Source organism: Syngnathus leptorhynchus, chromosome 8, assembly GCF_054491065.1.
Source record: "Syngnathus leptorhynchus isolate UIUO chromosome 8, UIUO_Slep, whole genome shotgun sequence".
NCBI classification, from domain to species: Eukaryota; Metazoa; Chordata; class Actinopteri; order Syngnathiformes; family Syngnathidae; genus Syngnathus; species Syngnathus leptorhynchus.
The window spans coordinates 9,094,008-9,112,095 of NC_141202.1; the positions used below are offsets into that span (position 1 = coordinate 9,094,008).

The 18,088-nt window shown below is 39.4% G+C and overlaps 2 protein-coding genes across 2 annotated transcripts; one reads left to right on the top strand and one right to left on the bottom strand.

Annotated features, from left to right (window-relative positions):
* Window positions 1-2,861: 2,861 nt before the first annotated feature.
* Window positions 2,862-6,303, bottom strand: LOC147052296 (thyrotropin-releasing hormone receptor-like). Its single transcript, XM_085918792.1, has 2 exons — window positions 5,491-6,303; window positions 2,862-3,737 (listed from the first exon to the last, which is right to left on the bottom strand). Exons 1-2 carry the CDS (start codon window positions 6,301-6,303, stop codon window positions 3,297-3,299), a joined length of 1,254 nt encoding a protein of 417 aa, XP_085774918.1. The 3' UTR covers window positions 2,862-3,296.
* A 7,523-nt stretch (window positions 6,304-13,826) lies between these two features.
* Window positions 13,827-15,362, top strand: tmem74 (transmembrane protein 74). Its single transcript, XM_085919061.1, has 2 exons — window positions 13,827-13,923; window positions 14,481-15,362. Exon 2 carries the CDS (start codon window positions 14,541-14,543, stop codon window positions 15,360-15,362), a length of 822 nt encoding a protein of 273 aa, XP_085775187.1. The 5' UTR covers window positions 13,827-13,923; window positions 14,481-14,540.
* The last annotated feature ends 2,726 nt before the right edge of the window (window positions 15,363-18,088 follow it).

Genomic DNA, 18,088 nt, shown 5'->3' on the forward strand with positions numbered 1-18,088 from the left:
AGTGTCAAACTCATTTTTGTCGCACAAATGTCAACCCAAATAAATGTACATATTAAGATCTCATATTATATACAGTATTAGCGACACAATAAACTGATGACTAACTAGGTCAGGGTTCGGCAACCCAAAATATTCACAAAGCCATATTTGCCCCAAAAAAAAAAAAATCTAAAAGCCTATTATAAGGGGTAACATAGACGGTCAATACATAAGTTGTATACCTCCTATTAAAATAATCAAAAAAAATAGTGGTATCAATTTGATCATTTCTTCTTGCAGCTCATTAGAGTTCACGTACCTGCATAGCAGACCTGTCTGTTCGATATTGGTCACGTCACACGACTCATCCATCACAGGCAATTGAGAAAGCTGGAGCTGAATTGATATCCTTGATCTGCTGATCGGTGATATTGTTTGTGCGGAGAGGCATGTCTTGAATTTTCTGAATGATCACGGTTTTGTTTTTGAGGTCCGAAAATAGGCACTCTGATATTTTCATGATGAATCCTTCATGTACTCGCCATCGGCGAATGGTTTTCCGCACTAAACTTGCAGCAGTAGAGTTTGCAGATGCAATCCACTTCTTGAAACTGGTTTTTCGGTCCTTCAATTTCTCCACCAGCACTGCAATTGCACGTTTCCTCTCAGTTGCAAAAGGGTGATCGGCAGCAAATTTAGCATGCTTTCGATGAGAATGTCGCTCCTAATTCCACTTCTTATTATTTGACTTCTCTTTGCAAATTAAACATGCAGGCATTGCTTCAGTCCAACCCCCATGGCTCATCACTCACATACCTGTTTGCAACTCACCTGTGCTGTGTCACCGGCTATGACGCAATTTTGCTATTTGGCGTCATTCTTAAATTCGGTATTTTTAATATATTTACAACTACATCTATTTTTACAGCATGACAATGGTTGTGTTATAATTACCATATAAAAACCATATTTAAAACAACAATAACAAAAACATATTTTTCCATTTTCACGCATTTTTGCATTTTGTAAGTGGTAATAGATTGCTCAGCAGCATCGCATGCAGAATGACTTCAAATTGAATTTCTCAACCTATCTGATTTTTTTCCTTTGTGTCATTGTGGCTCAAAGTGAAGTTATCAGTGTGATTGATGGCAGTATCTAGGATGAAGCCCCATTCAGCATTTGCTCGCAATGGAAGAATTGGAGAGGTGCAATTTGTTGGGAACCAAATTGTAGATCAATTCTCACAAGGTATAATTGTCGTTGTCTTTGTTTATTATATTCTCAACAATACAAGAAACAATAAAGACATTTAATCAAATAGCAAGAGCACAAGAAGCTATTTCGAGACCAAAATCTTTATAGCAATCTGACAAAATAGGCTCATGCTGAAAAATGTGCATCACAAGACATATCCAAAAGAGCAGATTTGACAGAAAACAGGGAAACATTCATACAAGTGCAGAAGTTGAGAGTTACTTTATACCGAAGGCTCCAACAATGCAGTTTTGGCCTTGCACCCCTTCCACTTTGTAGATAATCAGCGTCCACCGACTGGCATGAAACGACACTAGCAGAACGGTTCAAGCTATTATTTTCCCAAAAATGCACTCAGTCGCTCATGTTTGAATAACACAATACTGAATTAATTCCACAACTAAATTTGAAGTACCTTTACAGTATGCACTAAGAACAAAACATCACTTTATCTTCAGAACACACAGCATTCATTCTGTCTTGAGTGCTTCTGATGGAGCACAGCAAACTATGCAGTATATATCGAGTAAAGGCTGCGACCGCTTTACTTTCGTGTGGCACTTTGTCAAGATCTATTTACATATCCAGTCCTTGGTTTGCTGTGCATGTATTTCACGAAGAAGTGCTGGCCTCTGCAATGTGTTTGAAATACTCCCACAACTGTTATCTCAATGTATCATGTGACAGCAGCTCTGTCTGCACCAAAGGGTGACATAACTATATTTTCTCTCATTTTCATTTACTGCCTTTTCCATGTTGTCACAAAAGGATAGTTGGAATTTCTATGTAAAGTTGAACCCTAAGTTTCCGTTTTACGACATGCAAATATTTAGACCGACACAATCAAAACAATGTGTCTAAAGAAAGGAAACACCAGAACAATGAGAAGGCCTTGTGAAACAAAGTGCAGTCCTTTTTTATTCTTTAAAGAATTTGTTAGCATTGTGAATTATTCCTTTTTTTTTTTTATTTCACTCAAGTAACATGAAACATGTCTATGCGTTGTGCTTTTTGTATGAGATTCTTGCCCATTTTTTTACAGGTGCTTCCTACACAAAAGTTATGTTTCATTACAGTGCATTTTCTTTTATTTGGTTCATGTGAGACAAAAAAAAATAGAGCTGCACATTTGCTTTCATTTGAATTCAGGCTTTGTCTGGGGGTCACTCGAAATAAGCAAAGTGATTTCATGATGGTAGACCAATCATCATGTTCCTTTTTGCTGAGTCTAATATTTACACAGTCTGATATTTTCCACAGTTTGCTTAAACAGTTTGAGGACAGAGAGGATGCCAATACAGGGTCTGACGATAAGCTTTTTTGAGTGATGGCCAGAGTCCAGTTTTGGTGGCCCATGTACCATTCATATATATTTATGATGTATATTTATGATGTTCTAGAATAAAGGTTTTAGTAATGTTTTTTCATATTGGGCATTTTTATACTGCATTATTTACACCTTTAAGAAACATCGGTGTCATAACAGTAGTTGTTTGTATATATATTTTTTATATATTCAGATTTGTGTATTTTTAAAGACACACGTGGAGACACACACACACACACATATTTCAGTATTTGCACATTACCCTGTTAGTAGATTTTTTCAGGAAACTACCCTTTTTTATTCACAAAAAAAGAGCATTCATTTGCTGTTTTTGTGTTCAGGCCAAAGCCTCGTCTAATGCAAAATATTGTTTTGTTGTCATCCTGTGGCGTTTTAAGCCAAGTTGAAATGAGCTGCAAGGCTTGATCCCTTTCCACTGAAAATAGTGTGGGTTCACTGTAGTGATGTTTTGGGGGTAATTACCTTAGCATGGTTCAGTCAGTCAAGAAGAAAATAATGCAAGCAGTTATGTTGATTTACATTGTTGTGTGTGCAGGAAAAGTAACATTTTCTATCTGTAATAAAGTGATATGAATTATTAAAAACAATGATGATGAATTTGTGCATCTTGTTATTTTAACTCAAACAGTGGACACTTACATATTAATGCAATCAAATCACATACGTATATAAATTAATTTGCCAACTGTGTTTGTTGCCAATGTGTCGATTTCTAGGTTTGAGCACCTTTCTCCAGTAGGGAGTGCTCCTCAAACAACATCTGATTGGCAATTGGCGGAAGTCCAGTGAGCACTAAGTGGTCACTTGGTGTGTTTAGCTCTTCCATTTCTGTAGTGAAGTGGTCAGGACTTTGTCCATTAGATGTATCCTTGATGACACTGTAAGTGAGCGCCACGCTGCATGAATTAGGTTTCTCTTTGTGCTGAGGCCTGCAGTGACACAGCTTTTTAAAGGCAGTGCGGAACTTCTGAGACATGACGTTGTAGATGATCGGGTTGATGGCACTGTTCAAGTAGATGCAGAGGCGACAGAAGAGCAAGAACCAATTGTCCAGGTAGGCCTTGTCCAAGAAGGAGTTTACCACTACTAAGGTCCGGTAGGGCATCCAAAGTAAGGCGAACAGGATCACGACCACAGCCAGCATTTTGGTTACCTATTAAAAACAACAACACATAGTATAGTATGCATTAAGCATTTTTTATTTTGTTTTCAATTTTTCTCTGTGTGAAAGGTTTTTAATGACAGTTTATCAGGATATTACCCTGAAAAATAAACACACTGTTAGTTGTTACACCAAATATATGGAAGATGTCTTCTTGTTCTTGCATTGATTGCTAAGGACTGGAGCAAGTAGGGGCAAACATCAGCTGCAAGTGGTTGCATTTACATTCCCAAGAGTTCTGCCATCAGAGAAAATTGGATTTGGAGAGTCTATAATAATTTACTTTTTATTTTCATTTCCCTGTGGTGTGCTGGAATTGCATTACTATATGGTTCTATTACTATAATGAATCCTATTTTGTGGATTGTCCAATACGATTGCAGCGTGACCAACAGGTACACTTAATAAAGAGCTGAGGCTGGATTGGACACCCACGATGAGGATGAGCTACAGAATAATGACCTCATTATGAGCCTATTAGGACTGAATCCAAACGAGCCAAACATTATTTGCATAATAACATTCACACCCAGAAATGACATAAATTAAACTGTTTTGCTATCATTAGAGGGGGTCAAAGCAATAAACATACAACTTCATTGATATAGGCTTGCTCAAAGGTCAGTTAAGTGCATGACCAAACCAGCGTATTTACCCCATAATTATTTTAGCAAATTCATTTCAGTGGTGTACATGAAACCTTTGCATTATCAGAGCCCATGAAGTGGCTTTTAATTTGTAAAGGTTGGTGACGCTTGCTTGACAGTTTTATTTCTTGACATCCCTGACACACAGTATTGCTTTAATATAATTTGTAGTTATCTCTTAATCTATTTTTTTATTTTCTTGTACCCTTTCAACTAATTAATTGTTATGTATGTATTATTGTATGTTATTTTCAATGAGATTGACGTTTTCACTGTCTATGATAGCCAAACAAGCTGCTGATTATCAGCAAATCATTATTCAGATGATTAATCTCCATGGTGACCGACTGATAACATCTGCATGAAGTGCATTGTGATATTTTCAGTGTCATCTGTGAACAATACCTACTCGCAAATCCTTTCTTGACCTTTTGCTAATCCAGCGGAATATCCATAATTTCCTCCCTTTCCTCCCAGTGCTTTGGTTAATGCTGACCAACCCAAACACATGAGCTTGTGCAGTTTAGCTGTGCATTTGTCAAACAATATCCACCAACCACACCAATTGTGGAGTGAAATCATGTTTGTGTTGGCGTTAAGCGATTAAATTGGTCAATAGAGTAAGGACATCCTAAAATACCACACCCACTTTGTTATTGCAGTAAGACTCCTTCCCTCCATCTGATGAACAAACATATTGCAAAATGCATGTCAAACATGCATGTTGCAGCTATGCCTTCAATGTTTTTATTTTAGCACAGTCTGAAGCAAATATACACAGACTAATGGGTGTTTTTTCATAAACAGAAAACGATCCTACTATAATTCAGAGGAATTGTTCAATATTTGTGAAGTTGTCATGGGGCTTACAAAGCTTAGGGGAGTTGGTGGTGCATTCGCCCTTTTGTGTTTGCTTGCCTTTATTTAATTAGTTGAGCTTTTCTGTGCAGGTCATCTCACCATGAGAGAAATTTACATTCATACCATACATTCATTTGCTGTCAGTATGTACAGTATTTACTTATATCTATAATATATCTAAAATATACATATATATGTATATGTATTTGATATGTATATCTGTATTTTGTTTTCACCTGTCTGCGGGATGCAGCAGTGCTGCTGCTGGAGGTGCTTGCACTGGTGATCCTTCCTTCCCCTTTACTGGTTCCTCTCCTCCACTTGCTGGTGCTGTCCTTAGGATCCGCAGGCAACGGATTGAGTAAAAGTATCCTGGCGATAAGTCCATACAGAACTGTAGCCAGCATTAGGGGCAGCACGTAAAATACTGCAAAGTCTATGAAGTAAATGGGCAGATATTGACTCCTGGATACTTTGTAGGCGCAGCTGATGAGCTCAACGTTGTCATATACCAAAGTTTGGGTGTCTGACAAAAAGAGCCACATGATGCAATACATTGACGTGAGCGCCCACACCAGCATGATGATCTTCTTAGCCCGGGATAAAGTACATAGGAACTGGGCTTTAATGGGATGACAGATCGCGATGTATCGCTCCACCGTGAATGCTGTGATGGAACAAGAGGATGCGTTAATTCCCAAATATTGGAAATAAGTGATCCCCAGGCAACCTGCGTATCCATACACCCAATGTCCGTGCAGGGCGTCGGTGATGTTTGGCAGCCCGGCAGCAGTAAGCACCATCAAGTCGGCTGCAGCCAGACTCACCAGATAGCAGTTAGTGGGAGTTCGCATGTGTTTGGTGGTCAGCACCACCAGGATGACCATTACGTTGCCCACCATGCCTACTCCGCAAATAAGGGACACCAAAAACACACTGACTGCCTTGTATTCAAGCGCATAGTCGCACCACACACCCAAGGTTTGATTATTCTGCGACGAAGACGTGTCATTCCCCGCTGTCACGTTGTCTGTGGTCAAGTTGTCCATTATGGGCTTCTTGCCAAAGAACAAAAATAAAAATGCACTCAACAAGTCTAAATCTGCAGTGGAATAATTTGCAAGTCCTGATCATTAAAAATCCAACTTAAAAAATTAATGCATTTGTAATTGTCCCGAAAATTAATACCACCTTCAAAAAATTGAAACGTCCTATCTTTTCCATGATCTATTTCTTTTATATTTCCTCGTGGTTGCAAAAAAGAGTCAGCCTCGCGTGTAGATTGAAGTTAAGAGTGGCGAGCTTCTGTTTCGTCCGCTCACACCCGTGAGTGAGAGGGGAGGCAAAGGCAGCCTCTTTCTGTGCACCCTGGTAACACCACGGACAACCTGCGGGCAAGTGACACGATTGGAATGGGATGCACCCAATGCATGACTGCTAACTACAGAATTATATTTCTGGACAAATTGTGAGTTAAGGCTAGTGATATTTCATGACATGAAATGATATAAACTACTATAGGCTGGACCGAGCAGAATATGAAGAGAGACTATAGAGAATATAGACTTGAAGCAGTTTATAAAGTGCCTTCATTTTTTTTATGAAGTACATAAGATTAAAACCTAGCCCATAAGACTCTATAAAATGTAAATGACCAAAAATGTCACAAAATTTGAAAATCAGCATCATTTTTTGGGGAGTGCACCGCTACGGCAACAGTATTTGATTACATAAAAACCTTTGGTCTTTTTGTCATCTTGAACACCCCCAATCACAATCAGATACAAAAAAAAATTTGAAAGAAAAGGCAGGGTTTCTGTTAGGCTTGACATCTGGCACCAAGAAACATTTTTGTAGGTCTTGGGATGTTACGTCCAACTTTTAGGCATGCAAGTTTTTCTTCAGCAAAACATACAACCACGGCTGCTTGGTTGAAAATGTGTACGTAGCACTCCTGAGCTGTTGCTTTAAAACCACCAAATAAACTGATGAAATATTGATAATTTTCCATATTATGTGTGTACAAAGTTGCATGCTAAGACCCTCAAAATTAGGCTTGTTTTCTTGTAAAACAGCGTATTACCATGGCATGGCATTTCAAGAAAAACCCTCATGAAAGCCTAAACAATCTCTGCAGCAAATATGAGATATTAGATCTAGACATCAGCGTGATTCAGGCTCACAAGTCACAATGCAATCGAACAGCCACGTCATCCCGCCCGTCCAGTTAGCACCCTACCGCCTGTGCCTCAACGTGTATTGATTTTTTTTTTTAATCAAAACTCCACATACAGCACCTCCATATGATCTACTATTTCGTTCACAACAGATTACGCCTCTCTTCACTGATCCACTGTCAATGAATGCTGAAAAACACTTCATCCTAAATGCTGTCATGATTCACACTTGTAACTTCGCTATGAGCCACAATGACAGAAAAGACATGCATTGGATAGGTTGAGAAATGCAATTTGAAGTCATCCAACTTTTGATTCTGCTGAGCAGTCTGTCATCATAAAATAACCAAACCTCATGCACTTACTGTGAGTAACATAAAAACCTATCAAACCTGACAGACTTTGGTTGAGTGACTGTTAAACTTGGGGATAGGAAAAAGTATCCTAAAAAGTGCAGTAAATGTTCTTTAACTGAAGATCTGGAACATCAGAATGATTAGCATGCATTCAGCGCTGGACTGGTCCAAAAAAAACATAGCATTTTGACTTAGACTGACGCACATACCCAAAATTATGGATGCATCAGTATTGACTGTGAATGGGTGTTAAACAGAGCACATCGGTTCATAAAATAGACCCTGATCAGCAAGATTTTCTTGGTAAATTATCTGCCAACACAAAGTAGTAGAGGTAAAAAAAAAAAAAAAAAAGAACCTAATTGTCTGACTGAAATAAAAAGTGAATCAACTATTGAAGATAAAAGAAGTCAAGATGTACGATTCTGATTTGATATGGATGCAGCATTGGTTACCAAGACCAATAGCTCCAGTAAAGAAGCAATCATGGAGGTGAACAAAAACATTTACACTTGACTTGATCACCTAGCAGCACTACTGTCACTTGCACATGGACTATTGAACGAGTGAGAGTATGTCAGTGTGAAGGTTCACAAAATGATCACAGCTCGATTGATAACGTTTCTGCCTCCTCACCATGTTTCTCCTGGCCATTAAATACCAACATCACTTTAAAATATTTGACTCAATAAAAGATATAAGATCCATGTTTAATCGTTTGCATATTTGTGTCAAAACAGGATCCCAAAACATACTCGATAGGGAAACAAAAGTCTGGGGATTGAATCATTCCTTCGGGCTAAAACTATCCATTTCTTGTAAATGTATTACTAGTCTCGCTGTTTAAAAGTAACATTAATTTAAATAATAGAATAACAGTAAAAATGTGTTGACTTTTGTAATCAATTATCCAAAAGAAGCTGTTTCCATTCAAAAAAAAAAAAAGTATCAGGTTTGGACAAGCAGCGGTAAAGCAATGCTTCCTTTCACAGTCTATTACTTACATGTGAAAAGTACCATATGTATACGTATTGGATCTGAGGTCATTTATCTCCTAGCTGTCAAACTTCTGCTAGATTGTAAAAATACTTTGCGCTGACACACATCACATATGCAACATTGTTGCAGCAGTAGGTTGCCAGCTCGCCATTTGGGTTGCCGAGGTCTTCTTGTGTCAACGCTCCAAATGACAAACACACCATTCATTAATATGCCATGTTACTATTCACTCAAACAAAATAATATAACTACTGCAGAGATTTATACTGACACAAAATAATGGCTTCTAATATAAAGTCTCAAAAGAAACCAATTTTTTAAATATGTGGAATATATAGATGGATAAATAACCTATATGGCTCAACCTATAAACTTTGACATGAAAAGCAGTTACATCACAAATACATTTTAATACAGATAAGATAAACGGAAACTATTCCGTATGCGGAAATGATCCACAAAAATACGATAGAGAAACTGAATGAATCATGAATAAGAAACCCTTTGATACAACTATCCTCCATCCTAAAAGCTATGTATGTGCTAATTTGACTGCAGTGTGAGCAGAAAAATCTGCAGTCAATTGCAATCAGTCATCAATCAATTGATCAATCAATGACATACATACACAAATAGACACATTAATGCACACGGTCACGCACACACGCCTGTCTGTCCCAAAATAATGCTGTTGGATCCCTCCCTTTGCATTATTCAAACACATGATGAATAGGGTCAATGAATAAGTATTTGTTTTAAAGCCAAATGGATGTAAGATCCCACACACACTCCCTTTACAAAGCAATTGATGCAACCACATTACTTGACTGAACGAGAGTAGGAAAAAGAAAAACAGACCAATCCAAATGTACCATTTGTTTTCGTCATGAAATATTCAAAATAGACTTTTGTATGTAAAGATGCTGACAAGAACTAGAGGTTCTTGAGCTTGTATGAGAAGCCATATGGGTTCCTGTTAGAACCATTTACGATGGTTCTCCCTTGAACCCAACTCAAACGGTTTTACCAAGAAGCATCTGTGAAAGGGTCTACCAAGAACCCCCATAGGAGGTTTCAATTCACAATATTCGCAAAATTAGCAAGCATGAGAACATGGAAACACAACGCAAGTGGGAGTTTGGAAAAGGAATGGGAGGTCTGGTGGATCGCCAAGCGCTACCCTGATTCCTTGCATCTTCTTTGCTTGGCTGTGGCTTGAGGTATCTCGAGCTGTTCTAGCAAAGATTACAAAGTTAATAGGCTGGGGACTGAGGATGAGCAATGTGTGTGGCAGATAAGGAGTAGAAAAGGAAAATAAATGGTCAATTAAAATGACCTCCCAAAAAAGTAGTTAAGTGGCTGAGTCATAAGATTTTAAGAATCAAGAAAATCAAAAGACAATCAATTACTTGTCAATAAATCAATTACTTTACTGAGGAAATGTAGTGCGTCAATCAATCTGACGAAAGGCTTTCCCTGTTGAACATGAGTGAACATAGTTCCATCTCATGAAAGTTCAATAGTTGTCAATCTTTAAAGGGACTGTGCGTTTTTTTTTTTTTTTAATGGCATAATAGAATGCATTTTGAAGCGCATGCATTTTGAATCATGCACACTTCGTTGCAACAGACGGACAGAGGTGCAAGCAAAATGTCAACACAAACTACTATTCCCTCTTGTGACAAACGCTCTAGTCATTGATTCAGAAATGCAGGTGAGAGGTCTCCACTACATGCTGGATTTGCTACATTAGCCAACATTGCCATCATGTGGTTAAAGAGACAAATTACCATGTGTACAGGGAACAGTCATCTTGTGTGGAGATTTTAATAGCCATAGTAAATTGACTATAATGATGATACTGGAATTAGAAGTTATAAAAGATTAAAACCTTTTATCTCTAAATGACTGAAGGGGTACAAGACTGAATGCCAGCAAGAGGCAGCCATAGGTTCAAAATTCGTAGACACACACATTGCAAGTGACAACAATGAGTGAATGGTGAATGACTATCCTATTATTATACAAGTAGGCCTGGAAATAAAAGAATAAATAAATGCAATGGAGCCATGCTTTTTCAATGAGGCAGACAATGTTCTGAAGTGCTTGTCCTCACAAGCGTGGTGGGCGTGGTGGAGCCGACCCAGATGATTTTGGGCGGTAGACGAGGGACAACTTGAACTGGTTGCCAGCCAATCGCAGGGCACATATAGACCAACAACCAATCACACTCATACGTACAGAAAACTTAGATGGTCAGTCGGCCTACCATGCATGCAAACCGGAGTACCCGGAAGAAACCCTCACAGTAAAGGGGAGAACATGCAAACTCCACATAGAAAGGACGGAGCCAGGATTTAACCCTCAACCCACACCGTGAGGCAGACGTGCTAAGCAGTGCGTTCGCGTGCCCCCTGAGATTTATATAATTATTTCAATTTTTAAAAAAAAAAGAATAAAAGATAAAAATGTTGTGCCATGCAATACATGTGCCACAAAAGCAAAACCCTTTTATAACATTTAAACAAAACACACTTTAATTAAATTTGGTTAAATAATAGTTCAAAATATTGTGAGCTAGTGACCAGGTTGATGTTTTGCTGGTTGTGTTCTTCCACTTCTTTGTTAAAGTACATAATCTCTGTTTTCACTCTTGTCACTGACTGGAATTTCAGATGGGAATCGTACAGTTTTCTTTCTAAACTAGATGCTTTGTAATTGGAGTAGATACTGTAGCTTCAGAAGCTGAGAACAATTTGGCCCAAATATTTCTCTGTGCAAGTAAATAAATCTGATGTGTAGATAAGTACTCGATAAATCCAATGTATAAACAAGATGAGCACTTGTCTTTCTTACACGACAAGCACAGCATCTCTTGGAAGCTGGTGTCCATGTCAACAGGAAAGATGGTGCAATGTTGCAGACGGATATAGGGGTCTATAATCATTCATGCAGCCAAATATTCACTTCCTTTTTTCTATTTCTATGCTTTAGAGTTTGGGATTAAACATATCAAGGTTTCATTACAAATTTTTGGATATAATGCAAAGATAAGATAGTCTGCAGGTGTTCGAGCCGACTGCCGCTTCTGCTCTCTCTCCTGCACCGACCAATCATGACTGAATTGGAGTTGGTTGTCTGAATCCTGCACCGACTGACTAGGACAAGATCTGAGGCGGACCACCTACTCAGAGGAGTCGCTATGGAGATTTCCACAATGACCAACTAGTTGCCTGGAGACCCTGTCAAATACCATTCGACCCAATACTGACCCCTGTGGGATATCAATGTCCATGCATCGGGACTTAAATCCATCCATCATTACAAACTATTGGCTTCTCTCCAAATAGCTAATCACCTGATTCAAAACTACCCATCGGTTCTCATATTGTTTGAGTTTAGTAATTATTTTATGATTTACTGTATCAAATGTTATTAGATCAATAAATGTCCCAATTACAAGTTTTGGTGTTGTATTTGTTACATCTTTCTCCTCAATAGGTACATTGAGCTTGTAGTTACTTTGATAGATTCAGTCCCGAGGTATAGATATTTTTATTGCCAAAGTTGCTCCAATATTTGCAAAATATTTATTGAGCTGACTCAGCACCTCTTCCATTTTAATGTAACGAAACAAACCATAAACCATTATGACTAAGCAGGCAATGTGACTGTGGAGCATATAGTCTGACTACCCAAGCTATTTCCTCTCATTCTCTCTTCCTCATTTGCTTATTCAGTATTTTGAGAAAAATGTCAGCCAAAATTCAATGCAAAATATTTAGCAAGTGAATAGTTGGCATTTAAAAGTGGGATAGAAATACTGATTTTAAAATGTACAGCAGAGTAAAGAGCTCTGAGAATGGTGAATACACAGGTTAAATCTCCTAAAGGTTTGTATGAAGTTGCAGGTCACATGATCCATTAGAACTCAAGATTAAAAACGGCTGGATGACACGGTCACTAATCTTCTAAGAGCATGGGACAACAGATGGTGCATGATGGTCTATGATACACACAATTTGACAATGCTGTTTGCATAACAGTATTGGTTGGTTTTTATCCGATATGATGACAATGTTATGTAAAAACTCTACAAATTATTATGTCACCACATTTGAGGGTAAACACTTAGATTTTTAATAATAAATAACTCCATTCATTGTTGTGTATCTCTGGAGGTTGAAGCACTTAATGTCAATTTTATTGATCTCTAACTCAAATAATGTATGAGATTTTAATAGGCATTTTAATGGTGCTTTATGGTACCTTTCTTGAGAGAATTCTACTCTTTGGACACTCAGGTATGCTTGATACATTATACATTTAATATAAGAGGTGCGGAGACAAGTTTGTTGACCAGAATATAGAATGTTAATAGAATAGAATATTAATCAAATTATCCAAGCTGGGGCACTATAATTACATAAGAGCTGTAAAAAAATTATGTCTTGCTTATGTTCCAGTAGTCAAGCTCTTTGGTTTCTATACCTGGTGTGGACTTTGTGGAACCGGCCAACATCTGGTCCAATTCTGATCATCAAGGTATTGACCAATTAATCAACTAATTTTGATTAACATTTGGAGAATATCTATTTTGCTGTGTATATATTTTTGTCATTTTCAGTTCAGGTCATAGTGGCCTCTCACCTTTCGGACATACACAATATAACTATCACTTACATACATTATGTATAGATCTACAGAACCCCTTTTTAGTGATGTGATTAATATTGTTCTAATTATGCAGTCCAACTTTCTATGTTTTTATTTTAAATTATATGAGCGTTCTCATCACACTTTAAACTCAGATTCACACACCCATTTTTTTCCATTGATTTTGAATTCAATAGACAATTGCGGGTCCGTTCCCTCTGAGTGAGTGAATGTACCTTCTACTGATTTGGTGCTGATTTGGTCAGCTCCTCTCAGCGGCGCGGGGGAGTGAACGCTCTGGTGAGGGCGGGGCTAAGCAAGCGCTCCAATCAATTCAACCTCTGACGTCACAGCTCCAAGCAGAGAGACGGCATCTGAGGCGTACTCAACCGTTATGGCTAAATTTGCCTTCCTTGGCATGGAGTTACTTGCGATGGCGTGTTTCAGCGTGCAGCAGCCAAAGGGATCCTAATGAAGCACGGTTGGTTTATTGGTAGATGTGATTTGGGAATGTATGGTTGTGGAAAACGATTGTGCGTGAATGCTCCATGCAAATGCAGCAGAGCCTGCCCTCAACGTCTCCGAATGAAACTGTATCTTTTAGGAAGCAGGATATGCTTGATGGATGTATTTGGAAATCCCATGAGATGTCTTCTTCAATTTCAGATCTGTCCTTTGTAGATAAAGTACAGATTATCATCTGTTTACGTTTTAGATCCGGGTTTACTACTTGCGTTCTTGTAGTAGATCATTTGAATATAGTTTAATCTAGGTTTAGGATGAACACAGATTCCTTTTCCTAATTGGATACAAAGGCATTTGGCTCATGACATCCAACGTAAGCGTCTTTCAAGATGAGGCTACGGATTTTTCTAATCAACTTTAAAGTGGCTTTTACCCAGTTGTGCGACTAAAGTCTGTGCGTTTTTCGCACTTGTCCCCTATAAAGCATACGGCAATTGCGCAGAAATACACCCCGCAATAATTTATTCATCACTATTATTTGATTAAGATGCATCATTTGACTTGTCTCATTAGGGATGCTGTGCAGCATTACAGAAGAGGGAGGAAGAGGGAACCGGCAGACGGCGAGAGCAAATGGCTTCTCCGGCGTTGTCTTTAACAAGGGATGGTGAGAAGCAACCGCATCCTCCCACCGTCCTTGAGCGCCTCTCCGCGGTGCTGCACGTCCGCAAGCAGAGTGAATCAACAGGAGGAAGCTCCCTCGGGGACGCCGGCTGTAACCCGGCCCGGAGTTGCCATGACCGGTGTCATTCAGCTTCGAGGCGCTCGGAGGTCAAACTGCGCCCTCTTGGGGAGGAGAAAGTGCGCGTCTGCTGTGACGAGGAATTGGAGACATCTTTCACCTACATAGATGAGAATGTCAACCTGGCGATTGGTAGCCCAGAGACGAGCTGTAAAAGTTCTCATAGAACCGGGCGCAACTGCGAGCCATGCTCAGAGACGCTACCAGAATTTTCTTTCATGTCTGAGGATGAGCTTTCCTTTGGGGAGGCCTCATCCTCAGTGGACTACTGGTTTATTAGTGCAGTCACGTTTTTGGTGACAGGCATCTCGTTGGTGATCATCTCCTACGCTGTGCCCCGGGATGTGGTCGTGGACAGGGACAGTGTCTCGGCCAGGGAGATGGAGAGAATGGAACTGGAGAGGGCACGCATTGGAGCTCACCTGGACCGGTGCGTCATAGCAGGATTGTGCTTGCTGACTCTGGGAGGGGTTGTGCTTTCTACTCTGCTTATGATCTCCATGTGGAAAGGAGAGATGTATAGAAGGAAAGTCATTGCTTATTCTAAACGTTCCGCCAAACTCTATGGCTCCATTAGCCTGAAAACTAAATCCAGTCCCAGTCACTCCTCTGCACACTTGTCCCTGGAGGATATAGTGGAAAGTCTGAACTAGCAACGTATAGTTTCGAGTCAAACGATGAGCTTCACACAAATTGTCATCACTTCTTCACTTGTGCACATTGGATATGCAAGTCTGCACTGTTTTAGTTTACGCTGTCCACTTTCGGGAAAAAGGGCACTTGTATTCCTCATATGTCAAGTGTGAGCAGAGCTGGAGAGCCTATGCCAGCTGAATTTGGAGTCCATCCCATGTCTGGCCAATCACAATGATTTAGTCCAAATGAATGGCATTCATTTATATATTACTTTCATATTTTGCAACTCAGTCCGTTTGATTTATCATTTTCTAGTTCAGAACCATGCAACTGTCTCTAGAAAGGGCATGAAAAGAGTTATACTTCACAATGACATCTACATGACGTGACAAATCAGCACCTCCAGAACATATTGTCATCCTCCGAGAATAAAGGCAGATGTCTTTTTTTTGAGCTGAACCAAATTCTGAATTAGATTTATAAATAATTTAATTTCAGGGTTATGGATAATAGATGCCAGGCTGAGTTGTACCTTCTATATAGCTTCTACAGCAATGCAGATGTTCTAACAATTAGACCGTTAAGAACATTGTGGTGCTTTTATTTTAAATCCGTTGTGAATGTGTGTAAACATAAAGTCTTAAACATTGTTGCCATTGTTCACATACGGCTGAATCTAACAGCACACAAAAACTATTTACAAACCACACAGTCTTACTTTAAAAGAGGTGCAGATCTCTAAAAATTATACGTCTGATTTACTGTTCATATTTGGCACTTCATTCTATGGCGGAGAGGTTCTTGCAGAGCCAAATTTAGAGTGACGCTAACAGCATATTTCCATTTTCATGCTTTCAATCAAAGAGCGTTTTTATATGTTCTCCCAAAAAATGATATATAAATCTACTATTACTAAATACTGCTATCATTGGGGGATAAAATGACTTGCAAGTAAGGTACTGCAATTCCAATCCTTATTTTCTTTGCCAATCTTTCTTTTACAGTTTAGCTTTATGGAGTACAGTGGAGCCTCGGTTTTCAAACGTACCGGTTCTCGAACAATTCGGTATTCGAACAAAAAATTTGAGATTTGTTTGCTTTGGATGTCGGACGAAATTCGGTTGTCGAACCTCGCGAGATGAGCCGAGGACCAGCATGCCAACTGACTCCGTTCGTTATCACATTCTCGCTACTCTGAGGATTGCATCAACTCTAATTCTGCCTCCAAAGGAAGCAAGTGGGAGCAATAAAGCCATCCTAAAACACAAAGACGCTCCTAACGCAATGCGACAGTGAGCGCCCGGCGCGCTACGGGTTGTTGCGCGATTGGACCAAATTAAGCTCCCTGCGCACAGGAGGTCCACTTAAATTTTGGAAAGTACATCACGACTTTAAAAATATTTTCTAATTTTTAGCGACCGCTCTGTCACAATGCGACGAGCTCGGTGCAGTTGCGCGCTCGGTGACGCGCTACGGTTGCGCGTTCAGCGGTGCGCTGCAGTTGCGTGATCTGACAAAATTAAACTTCCTGCGCACTGAGATCCACTTAAATTTTGCAAAGTACATCAGGACTTTGAAAATATTTTATACATTTCAGCGGCCGCTCTGTTGCAATAATGCAACCAGCGCGGTGCGGTTGCGCGATCGGCGGTGCGCTGCAGTTGCGCGATCGGTGAAAATGCGCAAATGAAAGTATGACGTTTTCTTGGAACGGATTACATTTTTTTTCCACCATTTGTCATGGGAAAACATGATTCGGAATTCGAATGATTCACTTCTCGAAGAGACTTCTGGAACGGATTGTGTTCGAAAACCGAGGCTCCACTGTACAATGAACATTAGTACTTTAAGGGCTAGACATGGACTCCTATTATATCCTTATTTCTGACAATGGACAGAGTTTACTGAGCAGCCATGTTCCAAATAAACACTCCACATTAGTTAAATACTGCATTTCCTTCAAAGTGGTTGAGGACATTCATTTACTGTATAGCAGCCAGATGTTGTTCAAATATTGGGAAATCCATGCAAACAAGGTTACAGTAAAGATATTTAGAGCTACTGTTTTACCACATATTTGTATTTATAAGTGGAAAGAAAAGAGGCGTTAGTTAATCTGAAGAGATATGTTGGTTAATTCCAGTGGATGGCACAGTCTTATAGAGCAGATGCTTGTATTTTGATGGTGTACAGTAACTATTACACTGATCATAAACAACACACACTGAACCCTATCTTAAAATATTAGTGGAGCATGCTAACAGCTTTATCAACATACACTAGAATGCCTTTTTGGGTCCACTGGAAATCTGGGAGAGCTTCTATTTACTATTAAGGCTATTCATTTTTAATGTGAAGATTCTGAACCGCAAAGTCATACGCAGACATATTTCAGGAAGTAGCCAGAGTCCCTAGAGTGGAGGTGAGTCGGGCTTCTAAGAGGTCCACTCACTCTGTGGAATCTTCTGCTCAGTGGTGTGCATGGTAATATTCAGTGACAGTCCCTCTGTGGTGCACTGCAGAGGTGAGCTAGTAAGCCCAGCTTTGTGCATCTGAGCCAAAGCTCCAAGTCGCTTTGACTGGACTCAGCAATTTGACTGCAATGGGTAGTCCCGTCATGCACGGTGCACATTCCTCTTGATCTTGTGAGCTTCACTTTATAATCAAGCTGTTTCTGCTTTCTGGATAATACATCATTGTCTTTAGCCTTTTATCACTGCAAGGCTGCAGCACTGTATTTTTA

Coding starts and splice junctions, on each gene's coding strand:
- LOC147052296 (XM_085918792.1), bottom strand. CDS start 6,303: ATGGACAACTTGACCACAGACAACGTGACAGCGGGGAATGACACGTCT. Junction 3,738..5,490: donor CTGCTGCATCCCGCAGACAG/GTGAAAACAAAA, acceptor TGTTTTTAATAG/GTAACCAAAATGCTGGCTGT.
- tmem74 (XM_085919061.1), top strand. CDS start 14,541: ATGGCTTCTCCGGCGTTGTCTTTAACAAGGGATGGTGAGAAGCAACCG.